The sequence below is a fragment of the Prenolepis imparis genome, unplaced genomic scaffold (genome assembly GCF_030444845.1).
Source record: "Prenolepis imparis isolate NDT839.2.m4 unplaced genomic scaffold, iyPreImpa1.0 SCAF_1, whole genome shotgun sequence".
Classification (NCBI taxonomy): domain Eukaryota; kingdom Metazoa; phylum Arthropoda; class Insecta; order Hymenoptera; family Formicidae; genus Prenolepis; species Prenolepis imparis.
This window is the reverse complement of record NW_028141159.1, coordinates 17,724,517-17,752,305: the sequence shown is the minus strand read 5'-3', so window position 1 is coordinate 17,752,305 and position 27,789 is coordinate 17,724,517. Positions and strand designations below refer to the sequence as shown.

The 27,789-nt window shown below is 38.0% G+C and overlaps 1 protein-coding gene across 1 annotated transcript in view; it reads right to left on the bottom strand.

Moving 5' to 3' along the window:
• Orb2 (cytoplasmic polyadenylation element-binding protein orb2) overlaps positions 1-27,789 on the bottom strand; it is a 121,381-nt gene that overhangs the window by 82,426 nt on the left and 11,166 nt on the right. The window contains exon 2 of the mRNA XM_083034544.1: positions 23,278-23,389. Within this exon, the coding sequence (XP_082890670.1) occupies positions 23,278-23,389 (112 nt within the window). The remainder of the gene's footprint in view (positions 1-23,277; positions 23,390-27,789) is intronic.

Sequence of the window (27,789 nt, the reverse complement as noted above, 5' to 3'; positions counted from 1 at the left end):
TCTGTCTCTTCGACACCGGTTAAAATCAGAATCACGGATTAACTGGCACTAATATTTAATGGGTTCAAACGATCCCGGAAATTGAACGTTGCGTGCGCTGGAATTAAATTCAATGCCGGACGCGCCATCGAAACTTCTCTCTATCTCGAATGCCGAATACCACGTAGTCGGAATCATTATTAGATTATATTGTACATTGTAGCGCTCTGCAATTAGCGGAAAGCGCGAATTTCAATGCGAATTGCTGGCTGGATTGAAGGCTCGCCTGCGGCCAACTGGCTGTGTTTTAAAGCAGTTTTTTTTTTTCAAAAATTAGACCAATATTCCCCACATGTATACCGATCGAATCGAATAGACGAAATATTATAACGTAATAATATCGCGTCATCAAATACGGTTTAGATAAATATCATTTACAATTCACCGCTAATAATCATCATATTAGACGACTATATATTATATTCGCATATGCGGTTTATTTGATTCGATATGCCGAGCATATATATACAATCTTGTGGGTATTATAACACGCAAAAGCCGTATATGCGTGCATTAATTAGCGGCAATTTCACGGTAACCTTCCCCGAATTAATGAATAGATTACAGAGATAACTAATTAACGACCGTGTATTATAGAGTAACTCGTCCGGATTGCGCATCCGTATAATCGACGCGAAAAGTGAAACTGCAAACACGAGCAAAGGAAAAAAATGTTCTAGCATCTTGTCGCGTGCAGGCAAATCATGACAACGACGACGACTGCGAGAAGCAACCTGATAACGTCTTCAAGGCTGTCTGCTCGCGAATGTGCTCGCTTATGCGCACGTTTCTGCATAAGCACGTGACACGGTGTACGTGGATGTTATCCATTCGACGTGTTTCGACAGACACGATCTGGGAATCGCATATTTAGAGGATATATCGGGACAAGGTATCCCTCGGAAGTAAACTTTTAACCAGGCGCGAGAGGAAACAAATTCCTCGAGAGACATGAATAAAAAAATTAATAAATAAAAATTTTATGACAACAGAGTGTCAAAAACCGCTAAATATTGCGCGATCTTACGAAGCGAGTCTATTTTTATTGTAAAATGTATTGTTAGATATATAGAAGCACGAATATATGTTAAATGTTAAATAAAGGAGTGCATCAGTTTTCTTCGAATAGTATGAATAATAGAACATATGACTTTCTGCATAATTCGTGCTGACAAAACGATAAGAGATACTTTAGCGTCGGATACTCCCATAGAAGCATGTATCTTTAATATTATGCTGAACGGTACGTCGTATCTGAAAATTCCTATCTAAACTCCAAGGTGGAAACTATATAATCGCAATAAGTATCTCCTCTCGTAAATATTCGCGACGCCATTGCGTCTACTGTGCAACGTAACAAACACGCGCGTGCACCTCGCATGTGCGCCTTATTTCCGCAATTGATATTGTAATTAAATTTCATTTCTTGCCTAGTTAATTACAGTACGCGTCTACGTGTAAACAGTGAGTTCAAGAATATTAAAACGTAACACGTAATCTAACATAAGTAAAGATAAACAGAACCAGCTGTTATGCCACGTCACTTATTAGAGCTCACGTATATATAATACGAAATAAATTTAGTATAATAAAACGATTGACATGTGTGTTAATATATATAAAATAAATTAAGTTTAGACAATTTATACGCTAAGAGAATTTTCTCTTAGAATTTACCCTGAAAATCATGGCAGTATTATAATAAAATATATGCTTTTTTCTTTTTCTTTGTCAAATGACGTTAAATAATTTTGAAGCTCGTGCTAGATAGGGGACCATAATATAAACTAATTTTTATTATCAATATTGTATTAAATAACCATGTAACCATCGATAAAGTTCACGTAAAGAATTGAAAAAGGTTCGCCATGTGTGTAGCCTGCGCGATTTACCTTAATTCGAGAGCATCGGATATCAAATTATCCACATAACAAGCAGGCGATTCGCTCCACCGGGACTTTCAGTCAGTATCGAAATAACGTCGCATATGTTCGACAGTTTCGCGGACACGCGGAGATATATCATCGCGAGTTCGTCGACAGAGAGGTAGAGGAGCAGAGGAGGATGCCAGTTATTTGCCCCGTGCACGCACTCGCCAAATATGACGGCGACTAAAAGAGACCACACGGAAAAATATGAATCACGAGCCATTAACGCATCTGCGTATTCGCAGGGCTGCCCCTTCATGTATACGATGCACGCCGCTGTATTCATTTTGTCCGGCCGCCTCCCTTCGTAATAATTTCGAGAAACCCCGACAAGCCACTGTCGCGTCGTACCAAGCGAGCAAAAAGGGGTTCGAGAGAGAAAGGAGCCCCATCGGTAGAAAAAAAAAAAAAAAAAAAATTTGGTATTAGGAATATAAGCCGAGACATCCGTCTGAATATCACGCGATCTTTCCTTGCAGATCTCTCGTGTGCGAGAAGGGGGCGAGAAACACTTTTAATCTGTCTTTCGTTTTACATATAGAACGCGTTGACAATAATCCGTTCACCGATAAAGTATTTTTATTGAAGATAAAATTATTTATTCCTTTATTCTCTGCGAAAAACGCTGCATTGCTTGTAGAAAAAAATAATGCCTATATTAATAATCGATTACGTTTAGATTAAACTCCTCATTTACAAGCATTTAAAACACATTAGCAATAATAGTCTTCATTTTATTTTATCAGCACTCTATGACAGAGCTTATCTCCTTATTCTATATCTCCTAATAGCTTATCTCCTAATTATATAGAGTGCAGGTTGTAATTCAGATAAATATTCATAGAGAATTTCTAGTCAATTGCGACTCGTTACAAGATGAGAAGAATGACGCGATATTACGTCTAATGATGCAAGAATAGCGAAATCGATTAATCATGCTTACTGCAATTTCCTATAGACTTTGCGCGTTTACGAAACATAACGTAAGCGCTGATTGTAAATTCGGGTGGACGAGATAGAGTGATAACGACGTTGTTGTAGAATTCGGGGCTCTAAATCAAAATATGATGCATGCACGCGCTTATATACATATATGCGGCTTATATGTACATAAGCACAAGTGCGAAATTACGCGTCGACGGCAAAGACGGTGTTGTGCCGTAATTCGTGCTGTTCGATAATGAACGACGCAACGTTGGCTGCGCTATTGCGAATAATTAAAGGAGAGCACGTATACACGGGAAGCCATATCCTGGTGTACGTGTGACATTCGACGCCTTCGGCTTAAATGCGCGCATGTTCTCTCGGTCCTATATATAAAGAGCGAGGGAAAAATCGTCGCCGTCGCGGCGGTCACATGGCGGAAAGTTCCTAGATTTATTTCCAGGCCGCGGAGAGTAATCTCTCGGAGTGTCTCGAGAAACGCATCGTAACCGTACCATCGTACAAGGGCGGATATAATATACATATTATACCATCCGCCTGCACGCGCGCGCGTGGAAGCGCGCGAGAGGTGTACCGATATGAAGGATGGTTTAATCAATGTCCAAGGTTAAGCGGCACAATTATTAGCGCGCGCTCGTTGCGACACTCGCTCGTTCGCTTGCTCGTGTCAATACTGGCGCTGATACGTATGCGTGTGCGTGTATGTGTGTGTGTTTTGTGACGCACACCCGTTACATAATGACGTGGTATGTCGGACCAGACGTGCAAGCGCGAATCGCGAGTACCCCGACCACTTGTGATGCACTATAATCCGAGTATACACGTAGCGATTGTTCTTTTTTCTTTCCGATTCGAAGGGTTTAAAGGGCTGGAAGCACGCTGCCCTTTGCTCGTGATTTTTTTTTACTCACTGACATTTTTATAAATGGCAGCTATCTATAAATGATCCTCATCGCTGGTAGGAGGATGAATATTAATTACCGCAGGTCGGCGAAGTGTCCTAGATTCCTCTCATATTTCTTTTTTTATGTACAAAACCATTTTCACTAAATTAAAGTTGACATTTTGTCTTAAAATATCGATAATTCTTATGCAATAAATTATTCAGTGACCAGGCGACCAGTATTATTAGATTGATTAATTAAGTTAATTTTGCTAAAAAAAAGATGTGAGCAATTTAATTGTATCTTCTTAAAACGCGTCGTTAAAAATCCTTTTAGTAATAACGAGTGCGATTCATTTTCTTCGCGTCTGTAAATAAACTTTTGCCGAAATTTCCTCGGTTTTATCACTCGACAGCTAATCCGCTCGGTCGTAAAATGAACTTGTGACGAAAGCCCCGTTAATTAATATCACTATACGCACTGCTCATAAATATGAATCGCGAAAGATGGGTGGGGAATGACGATACTACTCGGCGAGTTCTATAGTCGGGTTCGTTACGACTTATACTTATATAATACAGATGACGAGCAGAGCACGCGAGTGTGAATCTACATAACGCACATCTCTTGACGAAGGTTCTCCGCATACTTTTCGTAAAGGTCGTCTCATCCGAAGGCGAAGGCGAACGAACCCGGCGAGGAAGCGATCGGCAAAATCGCCGTGTCGTTTTTCGCTTCTCGAGCGCGTGGAACGTTTCAAGTTAAGTATCCGTGGGATATAATTTTCCGTCGCGGTAACGTTCCTAATTCTGTGCAACGTACAACTCCTTGCCTTGAACAAGGAGCGGCAGCGGAAAAAATCGCCGATACAACGAGAGCTACTACATACGAACTACCCGAGACGGCGCAACAGCATAAATTTGCATGTGCGCCGCATGCGAGAGAGATCTCGCGTGTATTAGTATAGCGGGATATCTTCCTTTTTTTTCGTCCTCGAGACGGTTCGTGAATCTTAACAGTTTGTCCTCTCCTTCGTCCGGCGAGTTTAGAGAGATACGTACACGACTCGTGAAACGTCTTTTTCGATATCGATTATCGGATGGTAGGTTAATAGCATCGTAAATTTTCTCTCGTGAGACTTTTGTCAGCGCTATATATGCGTCCAGTCTTCATATAACTTTTAATGCGTCCGTGCAATAAAAATCTGATCCGTTACAAAAACTCTATGAATAATAAAATATCCGAAAAATAAATATTAAAAAATATCCGAACTGTCTAATTAATTCGTTAAGATAATTCGAACTGCGCGACATTTTTATAGGTCAATCCATCGAGAAACACGCTCCCTCGGCTGAACATATTTCAATCTCTTGTTGGTATTGATTGACGCGACAAATTTATATGTTATTTAAATGACCGAACATCGATGTGTCCTGAAGGTACTTTCACAAATCTCTCGAAAAAACCGTTTCCAATCCGTGTGAACACGGACAAAAAATTAAGTCTTTCATCGACGAAACTCTGATGAAATTTAAATCACTGTCCTAATAATTTTATATATATGTTTCTGTCCAATAATTCAATTACAATTAGAAGCTTATTTCGAATGAATCTCTTTTTATTGAAAATATCAATCTTATATAAGAAAACGAAGAAATTATAAAGTCCTCTTCCTAAAGTCCTTTAAGCTTAAAAGCCTTTCTCTGCTTATATTATTTCGAAACAAGACAAAATGCTAACGAATAAGTTTCTTTCAAAGGGCAACAAAATACGTGGACTGTATTAAGAAATATGATTTTAAGGAGCTCATTAGAAAGTGTTCATGAAATATGAGAATTTTTAAAATATTCATGCCTCTCTTGTGTTACACGTTACGCTTTCTCCGATGTCAATTGCATAGATCAAGTGTGACAATAACGTACTTCGTGTTTCGTAATATCGGTCTGGGAATGACTTGTCAACGCGCACGATAATGAGTTGTTAATGAAATCTTTAAATATAAGAGCAGCAAGCTAAAAAAAGCTTTTTTGCAACAGCGGGTGCAAAGAAATTAGTATACAAGTCCGTAGATAGAGAACGAGCGCGACTGTATGATTTTACAATTGTATGGAACGACAAGTTACATAAGGCTAAAATAACACATCGTCGGATTTCAGAATGTGTATCACCGCTGCTAATTTATATCCCGGATATACACTTGTGAGAAACGATTTGATATTTTTTTCTTTCGCATGCAATAACGCGTTGCGATTTTATCCTTCGAAAAATTTCATATATACATAAAAATTAAACGAAGCCAGTATATGTGGCGTTGCGCTTAAATAAGTGATAGAGCAAACATTGTGCGAGCAAGCTCTCGTTTCAAGATTGACACTTTTTTTTTGCGAACACGTCCGCAAGGTTTGCGAAGAATCGCGTATAAGCGAGGAATGAGAGAGAAGAAGAGAGAGAAAAATCAAGGCAAGAGAGAGAGAGATCCCTCGGGCGAAACGCCGACCTCTTTAACTAAAATAAGCGGAAGTAAGTAACGAGTCGGGGAGATCTAAATTTAGACGATCGCGGCGTGCGCTCATCCTTCAGCCTGCCTCTATTACGTTCAGCCTTGTTGTTGCAGATCTCGTCGCGTGCGTACGCATACATGCACACGTCTAAGAGTTCATCACGCGTTAACCTGACCCGACCGGGCGTACGTACAAAGTAACGAGGATACGTGTGAGTGCACGAGGAGGACCAGCTGACTGCCAAAACATCTGTAGCGTGATGCGCGATGATGCATTATAGTCGTCGAGTCTTTCCTCGGCTGATTTAGCCGTCCGACATTCGAAACGGACTTGACTATCGCGTCACGATTGACCCGTATCACACTGATGGGATATAGGAGCCTTGTTTTTTTTTTTTTTTTTTTTTATGTAAGACACGTGCTGTAAATATTTTGTCGAACAAGTTTTTAACGCGATGATTTAGCAAGAGCTTTAATTTGACACGCACGACTGAGTTTATAAATTATTTTGACTACCAACTCGCGTAGAATGAAAGAGCTTGTAAACATCTAATTATCATACATGATATAATTAGTATCAAAATAATTTAAAAGTTCAATCTCGCGTGTAAAATTAAATTCTCGTAAATATGAGATCGGGACAAAAAAATTTAATTAATTAATTAAACTTTTGTGTTATTATTTAGAATATAATTCACGATACTTTGTTTATTTTTGTGTAAATCAATTATTTATTAATCAACTTTGGAGATGCGCTAGCAATCTCGACATTATGAATAATATTTATAATAATTAATAATATATATACTTGTACATGCGAAATATTATATGAGAAAGAAGACGTGCGAATAAAACGCGCAGAGTATTGCATCCTAGTTATTTGCAATTCTCTTCTATATAGGGCATATTTCAGAGGGAAATATTAATTTCCCAACAAAATTTTGCACATCTATTAAGTACAGACGCGAAATATATTGAGAGTGATATATAATGCAATATATGTTCTACTTATCGAACATACATAGAGGACCAACATTCTGATGTATTTGTACATATGTAGAGCGTCTCCGTGTTCTATAAATTATTCTTCAATTTTTATTTGGAAAATTAAATTAGTGTAACATTAAAAAAAGTTGAAAAAGCATAGCACTCAGTTTTTACTGAAGAAAAATTTCATTTCAAACCGGAGGAGAGACGCGCAAACTCTCCTTTGATGCATTTTCGTGTACACAGACTTTCGAGATCTTCTACATTTTCTCGTTGCACTTCCGTGAATGCATCTCTCGCGCCGCACTCGAAGGGGGATGTTTCCCCGCATATTTCCGGGAACGGCAAAGCTCTCGACGGACGAAATTTTGAACCGAGAGCTGTCGTCGGTGCAGCTGCAATCTGCGTCAGCCAACAGCGGTGTAAATTCCGAAACGGAAAACGAGAGGCCGTATGGCCGGCCGCTAAAACGCGTTTATTGAGGAAAACAGACGTCGCCCCGGGAATTAAAAAAAAAAACTATTCCGGACACAGATAAGGTGAAATACGCCCAAAAACTGATATCGAGTGAGTTATGTATATGCGACAACACACGATTTCTCACATACTCGTGCGGCTCGACGGAATGTCGCATACATTCGTCAATTATATATACGAACGCGGGCTTCGGGGTCGATCCATTTGTACGCGGCCCCGCGTTATCTCCGCATTTTAATCCGAAACGTTCTAGATGTGCACTGTGTGGTTTATGGCCCGCGCGGCTCGATAACAATTTAATAGGATCCTAGCGTTGCAGAACGGTAATACGTTGAGGTTGCGGTTGCGATCTTTTATTCTCTCAGAGATCGTGTATGCGCGCGAGATTAGTACACTCTCTGTTCAGAGATATCGATGCTATAAATATGCACGCGAGAATAATGATTTTATCTCACATAGAAGTTGGTTGAATAAGCAATTCGAAGACTATCAATTCGAAAATGAAGAACACATCATACTTATACTTAAATTAAAAAAGTGAAAAGTGATGCGAGATCTTTCGACTTATTTCGACTATTTTAAGAGAGAAATAATCATATTAAAAATAATCGTCTCCATAAATAGCGAAATAAAACAATAATTAAAAATTTCCATATTCTGTAGTTTTGATTCTTATTTTAAATATTCTTAATATTCTTATTTTAATATATCGTCAGACAAATATATGTGCACACTACATATATCTGCTATCTGCTTTAATAAATAACTGTCATCTCTTACTAAAGTATCTCTTATGAGCCATCAATCGCGAGAGATTAATCGCGCTCGGCATCTTTTAGTACTTGTCGCGACGGTGCTCCGAAAGATACTACGACGATATAACAATATACCTTGTTATGTATTAGAAAATTCGGCGTCTGTTTTTGTACGACATCTGTGACGTATGACACGCTGTTTACATTCATTTCGTTATCATTCGCGCGATGAGACTCGAGCGATACGAGTGTATATGTCGTCTTTATAATCTTCCAAAGAAGAAGAATCATAAATCGTTTTATTGCGATATTTACGGGCGATAAATATTATCTGTAAATATGTTTAAAGTCGCGTACATATATATGTGTATCTCGCATTATACTAATTTTCATTTATTCAAGTATATTATATGTCCATCATTCTTGGATTGAGAGAGCGAAATAATATATGAATCGCCAAAGTAACGGAAAGACATGATATATCAGTTGATTAATAATAGTAGACAATAAGATGCACGTCATGTGCAATCAGTATCAGGAGTTCTGTATAAAACGGTACATATTAGCCGCATTCTAATGATTAATGCACGCGTAATTAATTAATCATATTTTCACGAATGAGTACTAAAAAGGCTGACTAGAAAAGGAAGAGGCCCGAAGAGATATCAGTCGATGGCGCAACAGTCGTAAGAGGTGTGTAATTTATAAATTTTTTAATTTATTTTTTGTTGAAACAAATACTAATTTGCGAAATTGATTGGTATTTTTACGATAGTAATTTATTTTTTATTTTTTACACAAAATTTTTTCCACGTTTTCTTAAATTTATGATTATTTGTATTATTTAAAAGAGAAGTAAATTTAATCATTTATATACATATTTAAAATATATATATAATAAATAGAATTAAATACTTCTTATATATATATAATACAAATAATCATAAATTTAAAAACAATATGTGGAAAAATATTTGATATGATGTTAGGAAAAGATTACATTTCAGTTAATTTATTTAATTAGAATAATATCGTTATATACACACAGAGTGTATATAAACAAAAACAGACCACGCTATTAACGCGTATCTACTATCTGTTTCGTTCGTTTTATCGTGTTTTATCGAGGCTCTAGCCTCATTAGTTTCACTCGCATAATTTTCGTTGGAAAAGGAATAGAATTACGATATACTGCGCATTATCCTTGGAAACTGCTCTATTACTTGTTAGGCTTCTCCGCAGCATGCCTATTTTGCTATTTTCCCTGACGAAGACTGAACGGCAAAATATATCTTCAGTCGTGAATTATTATTTCCGTTCATAAATACGTTGTATGCATAAACGACGCGATAATTCCAATCAGTTTGTGCTCAAAAAAACCATATAGCCATACAAATCTAATCTTAATGAAGATAAATCGATATGCATATAACCTCGACTGACTTCCCATACACATATCGATTTTTTTTGTACATTAATATATTCCATATATTTAGTATCGATAAACAGAAAAAAATTGGTATATTTTATAATATTTTTGTTGTACATAATATATGTGTTTTCTCTCCTTTATCAAAATTGCGCAGCAAACTCGCGTGTTTTGAATTTTGAAACGATTGCCTCGGGTGGAGAAGTTGAGTGCACTCTGATGTATCAGATGTGGCCAAACTTTCGCACGTTTTGAAAGCACCCGGTGGCATCTTGGAAGCATTACGCTATTGGGAAACCTCATGGATGTCGCGCGTATCTTGACGGGAATTACATAACGTTACGATATAAGCGGTGCAGTCTGACCTTCAGTGGACTATCTTCTTTCGCGATAGAGATTGGTAGAAATGTGAATGAAAATCACATAAATATATAATCCAATAAAAAGTAGTTCAATAAAAATATTGAATTATAGAGAAACACCATGTCTTTTTTGCATTTTCTGCGCTTATATCGAACCTATAAATCAGTGAGATTTTCGTACTTTTTAACTTTCTCATATTCGCAGCAAACTTTCGAATATTTTGGTGACACACTGGGGAATGTAAATGATATATAGAGTAGTGCATCTAAAACAGAACTTGAATATCTCCGAATACATTTGAATATGTTGCGTCTATCTTACGCGTAAACATACAGGAAAGTAGCGATAAGCAAAAAGGAGCTCTGCTTAAAAGGGAAAGAAATTCTTTTTCTTTAATACGATTGTCATTCAAATAACGAAAGAAACGTATTGAATGGATATATTGTGATTTTATTTTTGAAGAAAAAGGGAGAAAGAGAGTAAAGAAAAAGAAGATAATATTTTATAAATAACGAAAATACCAATAAAATTAAATTATGTCTTTTACTCCCCCTAACATCACTTTTTATATTTCATTGCGTTTCAGCCCTTATACGGCCATTATGTGACACCCATACATAACGTGACTGTCGACCGGCTAATTTCTCTGGAGGCGCACAAAACTTGACCGTGCCCGAAGGCGGCCATTCTTACGGCCCCGACGCATAACGTAACGCGAGGGCGATAAACGGCCTTCTTAAAGCAGGAACCCGGGGGGAAGATGTCGAGAAGGGGGCTAAGAGAGTCACGCCAAAGGGGGTCAATGCCCTGCGCCGGCGGCCGGATCCTCCCCTAGATACGCGCAAATGACGTCGTTGATGGATCTGGTCTATGGTGCGAGGTATGGAAAAGAGGGAGAGGGAGGCAAGTGTTAGAGGAAGGAGCAGGGGTGATTGATGAGTCTACAGCCTACCGAACCACTCCACCAGCCCTAACTTAATCGCGCATCTCAAACTGACCTCGATATCGCTGAAAACACCCCTTCTCCTGCCCCCTTCCCCCTAAGATTATCGCTCCTTTTTTACATCGCTGCGTGTTTCTACTTTCTTGCCACCGAGGTATACCCCATTCCTTCCTCTTCCCCTTCTCGATAGATTTATAACTGCCTTTTTACCCACAGTGCTATATATGCGTGCCGTGCGAACTACTCGCTAATGCAGCACCGCGCTAAGATTGCACGGTATCTGGTTGATTGAGTTAAATTTCACGTCGGCGCGATAACGAGATAACTTTGTCGGAGTTTTATAGATAGAGAGTACGCGGAAATAGCCTTGAATCCTTGCTATGCAATTTTCACAAAATAAGGTCTTACGAAAAATCTTAAATTCAAGAAAAATTATAAGCGTATTACGTAACAAGAAAAGATTAACATAGAAAAACAGACGAATAATTAAAGGAGATTTAGATTATGAATAAAACGAGATATATACACTATTTGATCTTAATTTTAATGATTCATATCTGTTCATTTAACGATGAAAAATCCAATCGCGAAAAAAGCTTTTTACCAATATTATAATTCAAGAGAAAATCGCGCAAATGGGATGTAATGCGATGCGAACGCATTAAAACTTTACCGATCACGGCGTTAAAACTCGCGGATATCGAGAAGGGAATGACGTGAATGAAGAAAGGGGAGTTAAGAAAGGCGAAGAAACTAAAAGATAAATTACCGATAACGGAAAAAATACAATTAAAGACGCCGAAGGTAATTCCGAATAGCAGCAATGAAAAAAAAAAAAAAAAAAAACGCTCACACACGCTACGAAGAAATCGATCTCGAGGGATAGGAAAGGGAAGAATGGCAATGGAAGACCCCGAAACACGATATGGGAAACAGAAACGGGATAAGAAAAAGAATGGGATCCGCTCAAGACAGCAAAAAAGTCTTAATTGCTCTTCGATTGGGCGGACACGACTCTGATTCTCGTTTGCGTCTACACAACATTAGATACTATCGTCGGATTGATAAAGCAAAAATCTTGAGGGTTGTAATGCGGGGTGCTTTTATTTGTCTGTCTTTATCAATCTCTCTCATAGCCATATTTTATGTAGTCTTCTTCAAGTCTATTATTACGTTATTCAGAAAAGATACAATACGAATTTACCATATTTACGTTTTTATAATATATTAAAAAATTATTTATATAAAAAATATTTTTCTTAAAATAATTTTATACACGATTTATTTTACGTATTTTTATGCGTATTACGTATTATTGTAAGATTGTAATAGCTATTCATATAGCATAATACAATCAATTTTATGATTTAATTATCGTCTCTTTTATCGATATTTTTTCTTCTTAATTTTCTGTATACGTTTTGTTCCAGATTTTATATTTTTAAACAATTTAAATTAAAAATTAAAAAGAAAGAATTCTAAAAAAAAGCTTTATTAATAATCATCTAAAGATTGCAGTGTATATCTCTTGTGTGTATTTATCGACCTATATCCTGTAATTTATATGTACGGACTATACTTTCGCGATTCGCAATCGCAATCCAATATCGATTCAGTTCACAGCAAATGATAGAGATTGATCTCGCCGGGCATTCAATTGTAGCGCGGAGCGTCCACGGGGGAAAGAAGCTATTTGCAAATGCGCGGCATCGAGGATGCTGCTTATTAATTTCCCTAATGAATTCGCTGCACTCGAGTTTGAGGCACAGCGGCCCTTTCGCATAATCGAATGATTAAGTGTCAATTAATCCGGTACGGCTTTGAAGTTTCGGCATTCGCCAATCCTCCTTTACCCTCCACTCGCCATCCTCGTAGAATACGCATTGATTTGGAATACGTCGAAACGCGTAATCGCGTTATAGCTTACACCAGTAACAGCTAACACTGACGCGCACAATGATGTTCAATCAGAGAGAATTTGAGTAATACGCAGAATTTGAATAATATTTTATAAACGACAGTTAACGTTACGTAAATATAAATAGTTTTAATTAAAGATTTTTGGCGAGATTTAAACTCAAAATTTTGTCGATGTTTCTCGATAAATAAAAATTAACCGCAAATGTATCTCAAATTGATATCCTGAAAATTTTTAAGATAACAAATAAACGCGTTGCATATTTTACTCGAGGAAGAAACTGTAACTGTTCATGCTTTACCGGTTGCGAATCGAGCGAGCGCGAAAACTTTTCTGCTGCAGTTTTGCAGGACCGCGGAAATAAATGTTGCGGTCTCTCAAGCAGGTCGAGAAACTCTCGAGAGAATAAGTCATGCCGTGACTTTCGCCCGAGCGTTTGACCCGCTGATCATCACGAGCCGACAAGGGCGTGACGTTGTTAATGTAATTTACTGTGATTGAAAAACGACCGTCAACGTTAACGCGTTCATAAATATGCGAAAATAAATTCCGTAGCGCGCGTGAAGAGAAAGTACAGGAGGCGGCTGCGTGCTTCGTTCGTCTTCAACTCATTTCGCAACTAACAAGTTTATTTTCTAACGAGAGTTTCTTGCGACTATCGCGCTTAACAGAATCAAATAAAATTCGATATTATATACAGAAATTATGTACGGAAGATTCGCACGAACATGAGTTTACGCGAGTGTATCGTATGATAAAAGATAAAAACTTGCAAATATTGATAAATAATTTATAAGCTCAAACTTGACCTTGATGGCATGAAAGCGCAAGGCCAAGAGAAGGACTTTCGCCGCCCTGAAGTATCTGCCATCTCTCGAGTATGTGTCGTTCATTCGTCTGCCCAGCGCTTTCATCCATTCTCACTTCGCCGTTTCTCTCTCCTTCCCTCTCCGTCATCCTTTCACCCTTTTTTTTTATTCTTTGATGCGAGATCTTTTGTTCTCCGGGATATTTGCGGATATTTGCGGAGCTTTGTTTTGACGTCGGGGCTACATAACGGCTTAAATGTACGTCACTAATGGCGCGGGGGCGAAAGATACAAAGGACTACCCGAATACTGTCAAATGTTTATTTATAATTTGTCCGCGTGGTCCGAAAAAACACAGCTCGTAATGGCGTACATAATAAATGTTTTGTTTTCCCCTAATGTGAGCTTTTATGTTAATTACAACGCGTTATACGTCAAATATAGGACTCTTGAAATCGATCGGATTGCTATGAGCTATTAATGCGCTAATGTTCTCGATGAGCTGTTAATATTGCATTGGAGTGACAATAATTTTCACCTTAATTACATATGAATTTTTTCCGATATATAAAAATTGAAAATATTGTTCAAAATTTACTTTATGTCTACGAATTTTAATTATATGCTAAAGAGAGAAAGAGAAGAGGGGAGGGAAAGAGAGAAGGAAGGACGCGTTATAAGAGAGATCTATATATCTGTAACGTGCGATATGTTATCATTTCAGGTTAATTGATTAAGTTAATCCCTTGGTGATTATTTTTGATAATCGTATTGCTATCGTTGTTGTGGAAAAAAATAAAAGTAATTAAAGATTCGATTTATTATTCTACTATATAATAACGTAATGTATCCGATGACATGAAAAGCAGATGAATTAATATAACGTTCGTAAAATCATTGCGATTACAAGCTTTTCTTTCCCTCGACAGAATTTTTAGGACACGCGTTGTCGCGGGTCACTGCAATGCGGCTTACGGTGGCATTCGGTCAATAGGCGCATTGCCAACTCTATCCAAATCTCTAAATAAGCCCTTGTGCCATTTTGCGTGAGGAGAATCGCATACGTAATTTTACGAAAAAGAATGCAAGATTAGCGCGCAGATAAGTTTTTCTTTTAAAATATGTTACTATTTTAATATTTCTATAATTTTTTGATACTCTCTTCGCGTCAGCAAAATTTATTGCCGTAAAAGTTCTCTACTAAAAGGATCGAAATGTTTTTTGTACTTTACTATATATTTATTGAATACCTCGTTCGATTTTTGTGATTTCGCCAATCCATTCCGTTTCCGATACCGTCTTTTTGTCCGATGAAGAGAAACGATCGGGCGCTTTCAGGCGTGGAACCAACCGCGCGTGCAGAAATAATAAACGACTCGCGCGAACTCGTTTGTTGTAATATCTCCCTTTCTGCTATTTTACGAAAGTAATTTTAATTAAAAGCCGCGATGTGTCGGCCGATCGTGTCATCTTTCGGTAGCTTCTCAGAGATGGCAGCATTCCTCCTTTCTGACTCGTCCATCACCTGAAAGCTACCTGCACTCGGTCGATAGTCGGGCAAACAGCACGAACAACACGAGCTCGGTTTCTAGCAAGAGGCAATTTGATCGCGCACCTTCACGCGGCTACTGCTAATCTTCCACTCCGGCACTCTTAGATCGATATTTTACTCCGGCGAGATCTTGATTACATGGCAAACAACGCGACGCTTTGTAAGATGCAAGTCCAGATTCGAAATGTTCGAGAAGCTATTGAAGAAAGGAGAATCCACCGATGCCGAGGATAAAATATATTTCAGAAATACTTAACTGATGATAAATATATGAAATGATTTCTCTAATTAGAGCTCTTTTGCATTTTAAAAAGAATATTATAGTGCTCTTTAGAATGAGAATTGAATAAAAATCGAGTGAGAAAAATCGAATAAACTAGACATGCAAGTTTTGCAGAATTTAAAAAAAAAAAAGTTTGATTTTAATAGATTTTCTTGCTTCATTTGAAATTCTGATTGCGATCGCAAACACGTAATAGCAATCATGAAAATTGATTATTGTATAAACTATATTTAGGAACGAATACGTAAGAACAAGTATACATGTCGTACGTCACACGTGGCATGTATATTTATTCCTATGCGATTACGTGTTTCGCTATAGTTATACGTTCCTCTTTCAATTAGATTATAAATGTACTCTTGTTCCATATAATTAGATTACACTACAAATAAATGAGATAAGAAAACATGATTATTTATAAATAATGTTTATAAATAATAAATAAATACAAATAAAAAATTAATTTCTCGATTTTTATAAAAATTGCATAAGAACCGAAAGAAAGGAATATCGATTTCTATTCAAAATGTTGTGCAGATTATATTCATCGCGATATCAGCAGAGCGTGATATTGATATAAAAGTACGTTAAATGTACGAATGTCACAATATGGACCAGCCTGATTAATAATACTATTCAACCTTTTTGAGATTCGCAGAACAGCATACCAAATATAACATATATCAGATAATGATTTTAAGAAAGTGAGGTAATGTCTGATAAGAGAACGCGTGATATGTGTAATGTAGCGCACGAAGCGATAAGATCTGATTGTGGGAAGACAAGAAAAGTTAAATAGTTATTCAATCAACTATATCTACTATTAGGCATTCTGATAATAAATTTTAAGAAAGCTGAAATATTCGTGATGACAGAGATTTCATTAAAAAATTCTAACATTTATTCTTCTTGCATACGATCTACCTACAGTTTTTAATGTTTTGCGCAAGAACATCTAGAAAAAAGATATAGCGAATGACTTTGCATTATCTATCATAGCTAAATTCCTCAGATAGATGATGATATGACGTTGGAATTATTAATATGAATAATTCTTGTGTAATTTTTTTTGTATCACAATAGCTAATATTTCTATCGTGGCGTAAAAAATTATTTTTTCAGAACCGTTATATCTTTAAAAAAAATCTGATTGATGTTATTTAAAAAATTAAGAAATCAATAATCTACTAAAATAGAGAAATTATTCTTTATCAAAATATGGAGGCCAAATTATATATTGCAACATTTCGATATCGTTTTTTCATTATCATTAAACAATTCAAAATAGAATTTCTTTATAATTGAGTTGAGAATTTAAAGTTGCACAATCTTTAAAATAACTATACAACGGCAAAAAAGTTAAAAAAGAACAAAATTATAGAAATTATAGCGAATATATGGCAATAAAAAACAAAATATTGTAAAAGATTACTATATATAAATATCTAAAATTATTATGGGGAAATTTTAAAGTAAGGGGGATCAATCAGGAGGGAACGCACCATCAACTATGAATCCAGAAAATCACATTATTTTCTTTCGAATCGGGAAAAAAACAAGCGCAAGTAGTTTCTAGCGTTCTCAGTGAGGCGAGGATAACGGAATCCGTAAAAGGAGGATCTCTACGACGTTTTACAAACGGATCCAATATTTTTCTTCCTACGAGAAACATCTCGACGAGGAAGAGGAACGAGGATTCGAGAGCTGGAGGAAAAACCGAAGAGACCGACTACCGCGATCGGCTCTATCAAACCGCCCGCGACGCGACTATTACCTTAGCTTCACCAAGTTTTCTCATATCGACTACGATCGATAGCCGCCCGCATCCTCGGTTCCTCACATAATCTCGGCCAATATCGTATCTGGATGGTACCACTCTGTGACAGGCACACCGCGCATCTGCTGATGGAACGATCGCGCGACCCTAATCCGTGTGATTCTCTCCATTTCGTAAGAAAGGCCCTTCTGCCTAGGCGAGAAGGCTAAAAGGATCGCGCAATTATTTTCCGAAAGAAGATTTGAGACTGATACAGTCTTTCAACGAGTTTGGTGGACGAATGAAAAAAAAAAGAATATATAAAAACAGTTCTTAATTTTTTATCTCTCAAGACTGTTAATTAAGATAAAAATATATTATTAATTACGAGAATCATTAATGATAAAAAAGTGTGGGTGGAAACTTACTGAATTTATCAAAATTTATAACAGTGCAGTTCATAGGACAAGTGCTTTCATATTTTAAAGTTCATTGATCCCGTACAGTATTCTTCGTCTACACGTTCTCAGATTCTAAATTTAAAGAGAAAGAAGGTAACAACGGAAGGGCGCGTAGTCACTTCCGCTAACTGGAAAAGCAACGCGTCGGATTGTGAAAAATCAATAAAATCGCGCACCGAAACGCGCACGAGTCTACAATGGATCGTAGAATGAGGTTCATTGACTCTTCCGCGTTTCTACGATCTACATGTTTCTTGGAACCCAGTCAAAGTTTGTAAAATCGATAAAGACGCTCAGTGGAACACGTGTTCGCGTAGAACAGTAATATCAGAGAGATTCAATGCTTTTGGGATTTTATTTTTAACAAATGGATAAATTTTTAAAAATTGATATATGTGTGAACAATGTAGAGTTTTTAAATAAAAATTTCAATAATCTTTTATATCGCGAATTTCAATTGAAACGGTCTCTTTCTCTCTTTTATAAATAGCTCGATTTTATAATATCCAAAACTAAAAACTTTTTACTTTAACATATATTCGAGACATAGACACATTTCTGATTCATAAAATATTGCTACGCATATTCAATATAAAAGCGTATTAAATATAAAAGCTTGATTTTATTATATATCTCGCGAGCGCATACAGATTAATAAAAAAGTGTCAATCTTGAATTAAGAACTTGCTTGCACACTGTTCATTCTATCACTTATTCAAATGTAACATCGAAGCAGCTAAGTTTTATTTATATGTGTTAAATAAAAAGATAGCCATCTTTAGACGGCTAGGTAGATTCCAGTTGAAATATTATATTTTTCTTTACGGATAGTTTTCCTTATAAAACATCGCGAAACGTTTTTAACCGGTTGGGAAGAATTCCATGTTTAATTTTCAAATTATATATTTGTTATATTATATAATTGTTTTCTTTCAAGGTCGTGACTGCGTAATAAGCCTGCATGTGTGCGTCTCGTTATCCATTCAGCTTTTTCAATTATATACACACGCTCATATGTACGACTCGAGAAAAAGGGGTGAAAGGGGGGAGGGAAGCCGGAAGTATAGCGAGAGGCAGAGAGAAAGAGAACGAGGAAGAGAGGGTGGAACATATACGATCCAATGAAACCCTAGGTAGCTGGAGAACGCGGCAGTTAAAACCACCCTCTACGAATCCCGTTGTGTTACTAACTGATTACATGACAGTCATATATAGGTCAGAAAATGAAATTATAAAGCCAGCAGTATTCAAGGACGCGCGAAGCGGGTGTATTATGCTTTTCGTATTGCCGTTTATTCAAAGGTAGTCGTACCTATGAATGAAAATATACTTGTGTTATTAAAGAAATAAAATTTGATTTTTCTATATACATTATTGTACAGCAGCGTTTGATATAACATATCACGATAGCTTCCAATTGGTAAGAAATATCGTATGGAACAACAATAATAACAAATTTATTCTAAGCTCGAAGAAATATTGGCTTTGCGGATCAGATATTTGATGTTTGAATTCAAGTATACAAACAAGTTTACATCGTGTTGCATCCCTTAATATGTTTCTTCGAATTTCTTTCAGTTCTACTTTATCGATAAATATTTGAATGAATGCATACACGTATATGTGTCACATATTCGAATATTTATCTGTCTAAAGTAATATTTCATTTTGGATATAGATATTTTTTATCCTAAAAAAAATGAAGATATAGCGCAGAGATAAGGATAAATTATCTACGCAAATGATGGATTAGAGATCCGAAGCGCTATTTTTCACGCGAGAAGATACAAGATAAAAGCTTGGAGCGAAGAGAGCGCAAACTAGTTTCCTTATAGAATAACTTAGTTATATAGAATAGCCTTTTCTTTTCGAGCAAAAAGCTCTCTCCGCTCTTCAGAAGCATTGTAAGGCATCGTTGAGTGGGCGTACTTGCCGTTGCAAAAAATGTCATCGCACCACTTTAACATCGCGACAGTAGGTCAAGTTTTTAGAAAATCCGGATGTAACAGCAGTTACGGACGATGAAGTTGCCTCGTTCGCGTAACCATTTCCGCAGAAAAACGGGGCTACTCACCTCGACCGACCCTACCGCAAAACTTCAAAGAACTTTTCTCTTAATACATGTACTGTACACCGGAAACCGGAGACGCCGATAAACTTTTACGAATTTGAAACTTTATAATCCGGGATAGATGCTACTTTAACTCGGTTACTTTGTATTTTCGCGCAAGTTAACGCGAGGATCGTTAATTTCTGAAATTCTTTTGCATCTGAAGGCTGTAAAGCTATATATCTACTGCTGATTCAAAGTCGAATAACATTAAAATGCGACTAATAATTTTGACTACGTATATTATTAATATTTACTATTTATTAATATTTAATACACACTATTTTTTAGATAACGCTCAATATTTTTTATATTTAAAAGTTTTAACAACAAAATAATAATTCTCTCTAATTATCGTAAATGTCAAAGAAATATATTTGTATAAAATATTTTTTCGGAAAAATTATCTCTCGATAAATTCTACTTTCATCGATCATTTTCTTTGTTATTTATTCTTTTAAGTCTTGCCATTTATATTCCTTTGCACTTTTTCCTTTTTTATGAAAAGTTGATAGGTCTCTATCGCGATCGATGTGGCTTCACTCGTTATAGTACATCATTATTTAACTTTGTTTCTGAATGCATCATATTTTAATTGTGGAGGCGCGCGGTGGATTATGTAAAACAAAAGAATCTCGTCACAAAGACGGCTGACACAAATACATCATCTCGACACAATTTTCAGAATAATTATACGAAACAATGAATATATCGACCTATCAAAGGCGCTAGGTTTATTTTCATCCTTCTATACTTCTTCGATCGATAGTGTGACATAATTTGATAAAAAAATTCTTTTCTGAAAAAAAAAGGATAGACGGAGTCTAACGAGCAGAGTCATTACCGCGTTACAATGGAAAAATAATTGAAAGAAGCGAGCACGAGAGCTAACGCTTTTCATTTTTACAAAGAAAATCTTCACTTTCTTGCATCGATTATAATAGTTTTAACTCATTAAAGGCAAAGAGGAATGATTCCACTGAAATTTCATGAGAGAATACACTAACTCTCTATCATACTGTCCTAATTTCTCGATAAATATCCTCAATGAGACCTCATTAATGCACTTGCAAGGAACAAAGATACCCGACTACATCGTACACCCACCTAATCCAGGTTATTCTCTCTGTGACCTGCCAGTAAAAGCTACCACGAAGCTTCGCATTGTCTACTCTAGAAGTACTAGCGCGATCGATAAATCCCAACGACGCCGAACTATAGACACTCTGCTGAATTTAGTACCGTCCTGAATTTGCACGACCGTCTACCTCCGCGTTTCGAGACGAAAGAAGGCTTTCGCGACAGACCCTTTCGGGATCGAGTAGATAGGTAGGTAGGTTCGTTTGAAGTTCGCTAGGAAAAAATCCGAGACTTTGCATCGGGGTGTCCAACCCTCGACTTCATTCTCCCTTATTCTCTTTCTCACTCGCTCTCTCTTTCTCTCTTGATTGGTGTACGGTTTCATCGCACGGAGACTGCTCGACGAAGTAGACGCTCGGCGATGGCACCCTTGCCCTTGACTACAGGGTGCGAGAATGCTCGTCTGAGGGGTTCGTCAGCGCTCTCTACCTTTCTCTCTTTCTCTCTCTTTCTCTCTCTTTCTCTCTCTTTCTACTGGCAGACAGGTCGAATAAACGCAAAAAAAAAATAAAAAAAAAAAAATGGGGTGCGAAAGGGATAGGAGAGAACAGACGAGACGCATACCGTCCTGCCTCCGCCGCTTGCGCCGTCTTGCTCTCTTCAACGCTCTGTGCGTCCGTCCGTACGTGCGTACGTACGCACGTCGTACGTACATATACATCGGGTAGTTGCATCGTCTCTTTACGTGCCGGCGTAAAGCGAATAGAGTCGCGTCGAGTGGAGGGTGCGGAGTACTTGGACTTGAGTACGTCGAGCAGTCGTCTCGCTCGGATTGATCGGATTGGTAGCTGACTCGAGGCCTATTCATATCAGACTCGGTCGTATCGTCACGTAGTAACGTCGTACAATAGCACTTTACAAGCAGCGGTCGCGTAGAAATAGTGTCATCATAATGGTAATTTATATATGATAGTACTTTTCCCTCCCACATAACATAATTTCTTATTAATATATTATAGTTCAATTGATTAGAGTCATGTAATCATTTAAATAAATATTTGCAATGAAATAAAAATTTGCCAAAATACTGCAGTATTTTAAACGGCACTAATCAATATTTTCTAGATTCTGTACTTATCTCTGCGCGTTAATTGCTCTTGAATTTCAATAGCATGGTATCGGACGGTTTACGAGAGTTCACATCGAGGCGATCGACCTCGAGTACACCCTCGATGTAATAGACATAGACTCGAAGCGACGTAATCAAACGATGCATTAAATGCAACGTTATGACTAAAGATCGATGTGAGTAATATATATATATAGCGATACGATTATGAATGTTGCGACAATGTAAATAAGTAAGATGTGAAGGACAGTGTCTACGTTTTATCCGCTGTGTGACGTGTAATTAGAATGTACAAGTCTATAGCAAGACAAATTGGAATGACGTAGATATCAAACTTGTGTCGTACAACATGGTTATTTTTGTAGTCGACTTATAAAATCATCGAGAATCATATTTGTTCTCGCTACTGTCGCATGTTATCGCGCAAAATTTAAAGCAGAAAACCGAATCTGCGTCATCTTATTATATCTTTTGTCAAATTGCATATAAAGGGGGTCTTTCTACAGAATTGAAAGATTCTATTCTAAAGATCTTCTACTTTATTCACTTTTTTTCTTTAAAACGAAAAGAAAATTCCGTAACATTCGCAACTTTCCATAAAAAAAAAAGTTTCTCCACTTTTCTTGCAACCATTTACATTTATCGTCTGACGCGTTAAATTCGAGAGTCGTAGATTCAAGAATAAGATTATCTCTTGGGGATAGCTCTCGCGCAAGACACTTCATTGAATTCTCGACGCATTCCCAGTTGTTGTAAATGCGAAAGAGAACGGATTTCTCGCAATTGCAACGAGAGATTCCCCGCATTGCCGATTTAACGGTGTTGACATGCGGCATCTCAAGCCGTTATTTTGCGAACGGCCGCAGATATTGCACACTCGCATTATATCGTTTCAATTGCATGCAGTTTAGGGCAAAATATGAGACATACCTTTCAGATGCTCCGGGGTATCCGCCGCGCCGGCTCGCATAATATCGCTCAGATAGTGTTCCAAGGTCCTCATGTTGTCTAACGGTGAATTTCCATTAGCCGTCATACGATCCTGGAAAACATTAAAGGGACTGTGAAATTCTCATATTCGCAATGGCTCCTTATAAATTATTAATTAATGTTGGATTTCGCGAGAAAAAAAAATATAAGTGAATCAATACTCAAAATTTATTTTAAACAGTTCAATATAACACATGTGATAATCGACGTCATAAATTAGTATAACTCGTAAAGTAGTCTTAGCAATTATATATTTTAAGAATTGTATATCCTAATAGAAGTTGCTTTTCCAAATCTAGATGTAAATTTTAACTTCAAAATGTGTTAGTAGCAAAATATTTATCTACTTCACTTATTTAAATCACAATTCAGACTTTTATCAACAATTGTCTCACAAGAAAAACCGATAATAGTCGCTATAATGCAAAAAAATACACTTCAAAGTCCATGAATTTTGGATCTTTCAATTTCCATCGCGAGCCATTTCGAGGCATAAGAAGATTCGTTTATTTCTGATTTAAAAAAGCTTTCTAGCGACGTGCAAATGTACCGCGAGATAGGATATCGATAAGCCAGCGAAAGAGAAAGACGACGAGGTGAGCAGAGAAGTTTGAAAAACGATAAGAGAAATAACATTTCTAGCGTTATAAAGAGAGAGAAAGAGAGAGAGGAATCCGCCAGAAGGAAGCATATCACTCGCGTAAGTAGCAGGGAAGAAGTACAAGGGTAAAAGACGCAAGAGAAAGGCCTGCAATAGACCACTTGTAACGAATCGGGGAGTGCAGTTAAAGAGAGAGCGGGGGTGTATTCAAAAGTTCCATCTATCCTCGCCCCTCCATCCTCTCCGCCGTCGTCGTCGTCGCCACACCCTTAATGCACATCCGTTTCCCTTCTTTTATTTGGGCTATCGCGCGGCCGAAATGCCGTGTTCCCGACGAAAGTTTGATAAAGCCTGACGACCTCTTTTATTTCGGACGTCACGCCACGGAATTGCCGACTTCCTCGCGCGGAAAGTTCGATAAAAAAGTCGACCTCCGAAGATTAATAATCTTCCCGCGATCAGATTAGAACGTCATTCATAGATTTTCTGATGATATATGCGTTATTCTCAAAGGGGATTCCAATGAATTGCAATTTAAGCTGTGGTCATTTCGTTAATTAATCGTTTGAAGGTCTATATAATGATTTTTTTCACGTATTTTTTTAAACATTCAAAGTATTAAAACTTTGTAAAAATAATTATGTTTCTTGAATTTTTATAAATTCCAAATGATGAAAAAATTAATTTTTATATTAAGCAATGATCATGAGATCAAAATAAAAATGTATAATATTTATTTACTCAGTTTAGATTGTCAATGATGAATAATATTGAGACACAATGAAAAAGTCTTCTTCACAACTGTTTAACAGGTGTGCGTAAGAATAATCATTCTATATTTTAGAAAGATTTCTTTGCCCCGATTTCTTTCTACGCGCCTAGCATCTCGTAGAGGAAATAGACGAGGAGTTATGGGAGAAAGAAATGGGTGAGAACGATAACGGAGGAGAGTCGAATCTTTGAAGGTGAGCAATTGAGAAGAACGGCCGATGTAACGAAAAATAACGGGCACGATGCAGGAGAAAAATGTTTATTCGCGCAAACGAGATGCTTTCTCTCCGAGATGTCTGAGCGGATGGATGTTGAAATTTCTAACTTTTTATTTTTGTGTAACTGCTTTTAAAAACGCTCGTTGTATTTACAAATAATTGTGAGATATGATTCAAAAATAACGCAAACTTTCAAAACGCAAAAAGCTTGATTAAAACAAATAGAAGGAAAAATCGACTCGAAATCTGAAAAATTTTTGTTTGTAAGATATGTTATTCTCTTCATGTGTTTAAGATAATTTGAGTATATAAATGTCCAATATATCTCACACTGCATTAGTTCTACTGCTGTTTAATAAGCCGTATATCTCGCGCGTATAATATATTACTTGTGATACGCGATATTTATATAAATCTCTCGCAACACGTGATAATTCGCACACGTTTTCCCCATCCTGGACCAATATTGAAATTTACGTCGACGCAAAAGCGAGCGCGGCCTTCGAAGCCGTCGTCCTGGAATAAAACGGCCGTGACACTTATTTTTGGTCAACGTGGCAGAGCACGGGGAAAAGGAGGAGAGACGGATACCCGGGTGTACATTGCACGAATAGAGCAGAGGGAAAGAGAGAGAGAGAGAGAGAGAGAGAGAGAGAGAGAAAGAGAGGAGAGAAAGGGGTGGGCCCCTGATGTCGAATAATCGTCCCCATCTTTCCACGCCGGTGGAAGTGCAAAAGGTGGCCCCACCTTCTCCACGAACGCGTCGTCTGTATAACCCCCTGGTCCTGGTATTCCTTCCTTCCTCGCGTACGGACACCCGGGTTTCAACCCGCTTCCCTCTCTAGGGTTGCGCGCGTCAACCCACGAGCTTACAAGCGCTCAGTTCACGCACATACACACAGACACGTACATACAAACGCAGAGGGGAAATGTTTCTCGGCTCCGTTCCGTCTCTGTCTAGCTCGTGGCGCGGAAAATCAATATAGGGAAACCAGGAAGCAGCGGCAGGGCGTCGACAGCAACCTCTGTGCAGGCTCCATCCCGGTACCACTACCCCTACTCGCCGTTCTCTCGTTGCGTATCCCTTCTCCTCTGTATCCCGTTAACCCTCTCGCGGTTCCTCTCTTTCGCTCTTTCTCCTCCCTTCCTCTTTCTCTCTCTCATCAATTTGATTCCCCGTACCCTATTCGTTTTTACTTGCCGTCCCTCATAGTATTGTTTACGTTGCATAATTTCCATTCGCGATGGTCATTAGGGGTTTCTTATGAAGTCGCGCGATTCTCGTTCTCGATTGGCCGTCGCTGATACCGAACATTCGTCTTCCGGGGACAATTGGTAACGTCTTGACCGTGACTACCACTACTATCTCGGCAACCACCCCTCCGGTAGGAGGCCACTGCGCAAATCTTCCCCCACCGTCGAGAGTAGGTATACAGGTCGAAAGAGAGAGCGGGGGAGGGAAGGGAAAGAGAGAGAAAAGGAAACTGCTAGGAAATTGGGTGATCCGGAAGAAGACGCGAAGAAAACACTGCAGTGTCGTATGTACACGTCAGGGAAATGCTGGATTCGGGCTGTACATCACGGAGATGTATTTTCGGAAGCACCGCCAGCGATTCGTTATCCTATCTGCGCGCGCGAGAAGCCCATATATCTACATCTCTTTCGACCATGCAATTCATGCGAACGCATATACCATACCGACGAATATACGCGCGATGAAAATACAATAAATTCAATGGGATATACGCATAACAATCTTTCTCACTCGAAGACGCGACTACTCGTATCGACTCTCTTTGTATCAGTTACGAGGATTCTATTCGACCCAGAGAACTCCGCATGCTTTCACGGTTGCGAGACGCGCGGTCGCGGTTGGCCCAGTTCCGAAGTTGGCGGCTCGTAAAAAGCGACGGTACTTCCCGCTCCGTACACGTGTGTATATATGTATTATATGTATATGTATACGTGTTCACGTGTGTGTGCTTACGCTATCGGAGTTCTCTGCTGGCCCCGCGTTTGCGAATAATCCGTGGCCTGTCATGGACATCGTGGTCTAATCGAGGATTGAATTATGGCGAGCGGAGCAGAGGTGCTGAATGTAATCCAGGAATGGTCCGGGAAACATGGGTGTAAACGCGTAAATTTTCTAGGGGGATGACATCGCGCGTCAGCCCGTTTGCGCAGTCTCTACACATAGGCGAGGCATGTGACGTAATGTTCGCACGGTACGACACGCATTCCGGTTGCGTTTGTCGAGAACGACGAGAAACCGGGAGGAATTTTGTCATTCATGTTTTTTCAACATAGTAGTATCATCCGATATTTTCCCGCGATGTACGGAAGGATTATCTTCGAAGTGACAAACAAGAGGACGCATTTCGTCTTACTCGCGTTCTATGTGTTTCGAGATACATTCGCTTTGTATTTTGGAACATAATATTCCTATATACGAGCAGTTTTATGTTACGGAAATATTTACATTAGCAAATAAAGCGGCGGGAGGAGTATATGTCAAAATGATATCCACGCACGAAAAGTAAAGATTGATAAAACCATCAAATGTTCATTAAGATAGCTAGGGCACACATTAAGTTCTTGCTCCTAGATAAAAACATGCGATTAATTACACGATAATAAGTCAAGTCATAAATAAGTCAAGCAATTTACAAAGGGAAGAAAGTAATATTTGGAAGTAAACCGGCCGATGCTTATAATGGGGAAGAAATAAAAGGGTCGGATAAAAGATTAGTAGGAAGCTAAAAAGGGGAAGAAATGCAAAGGGGTTGTTAACGGAAAGAACGACGCATTCAGGTGTGCGAGGGCCTCCCCAAGTTCCGCATTTTTCGTCGCATATCCATCCAG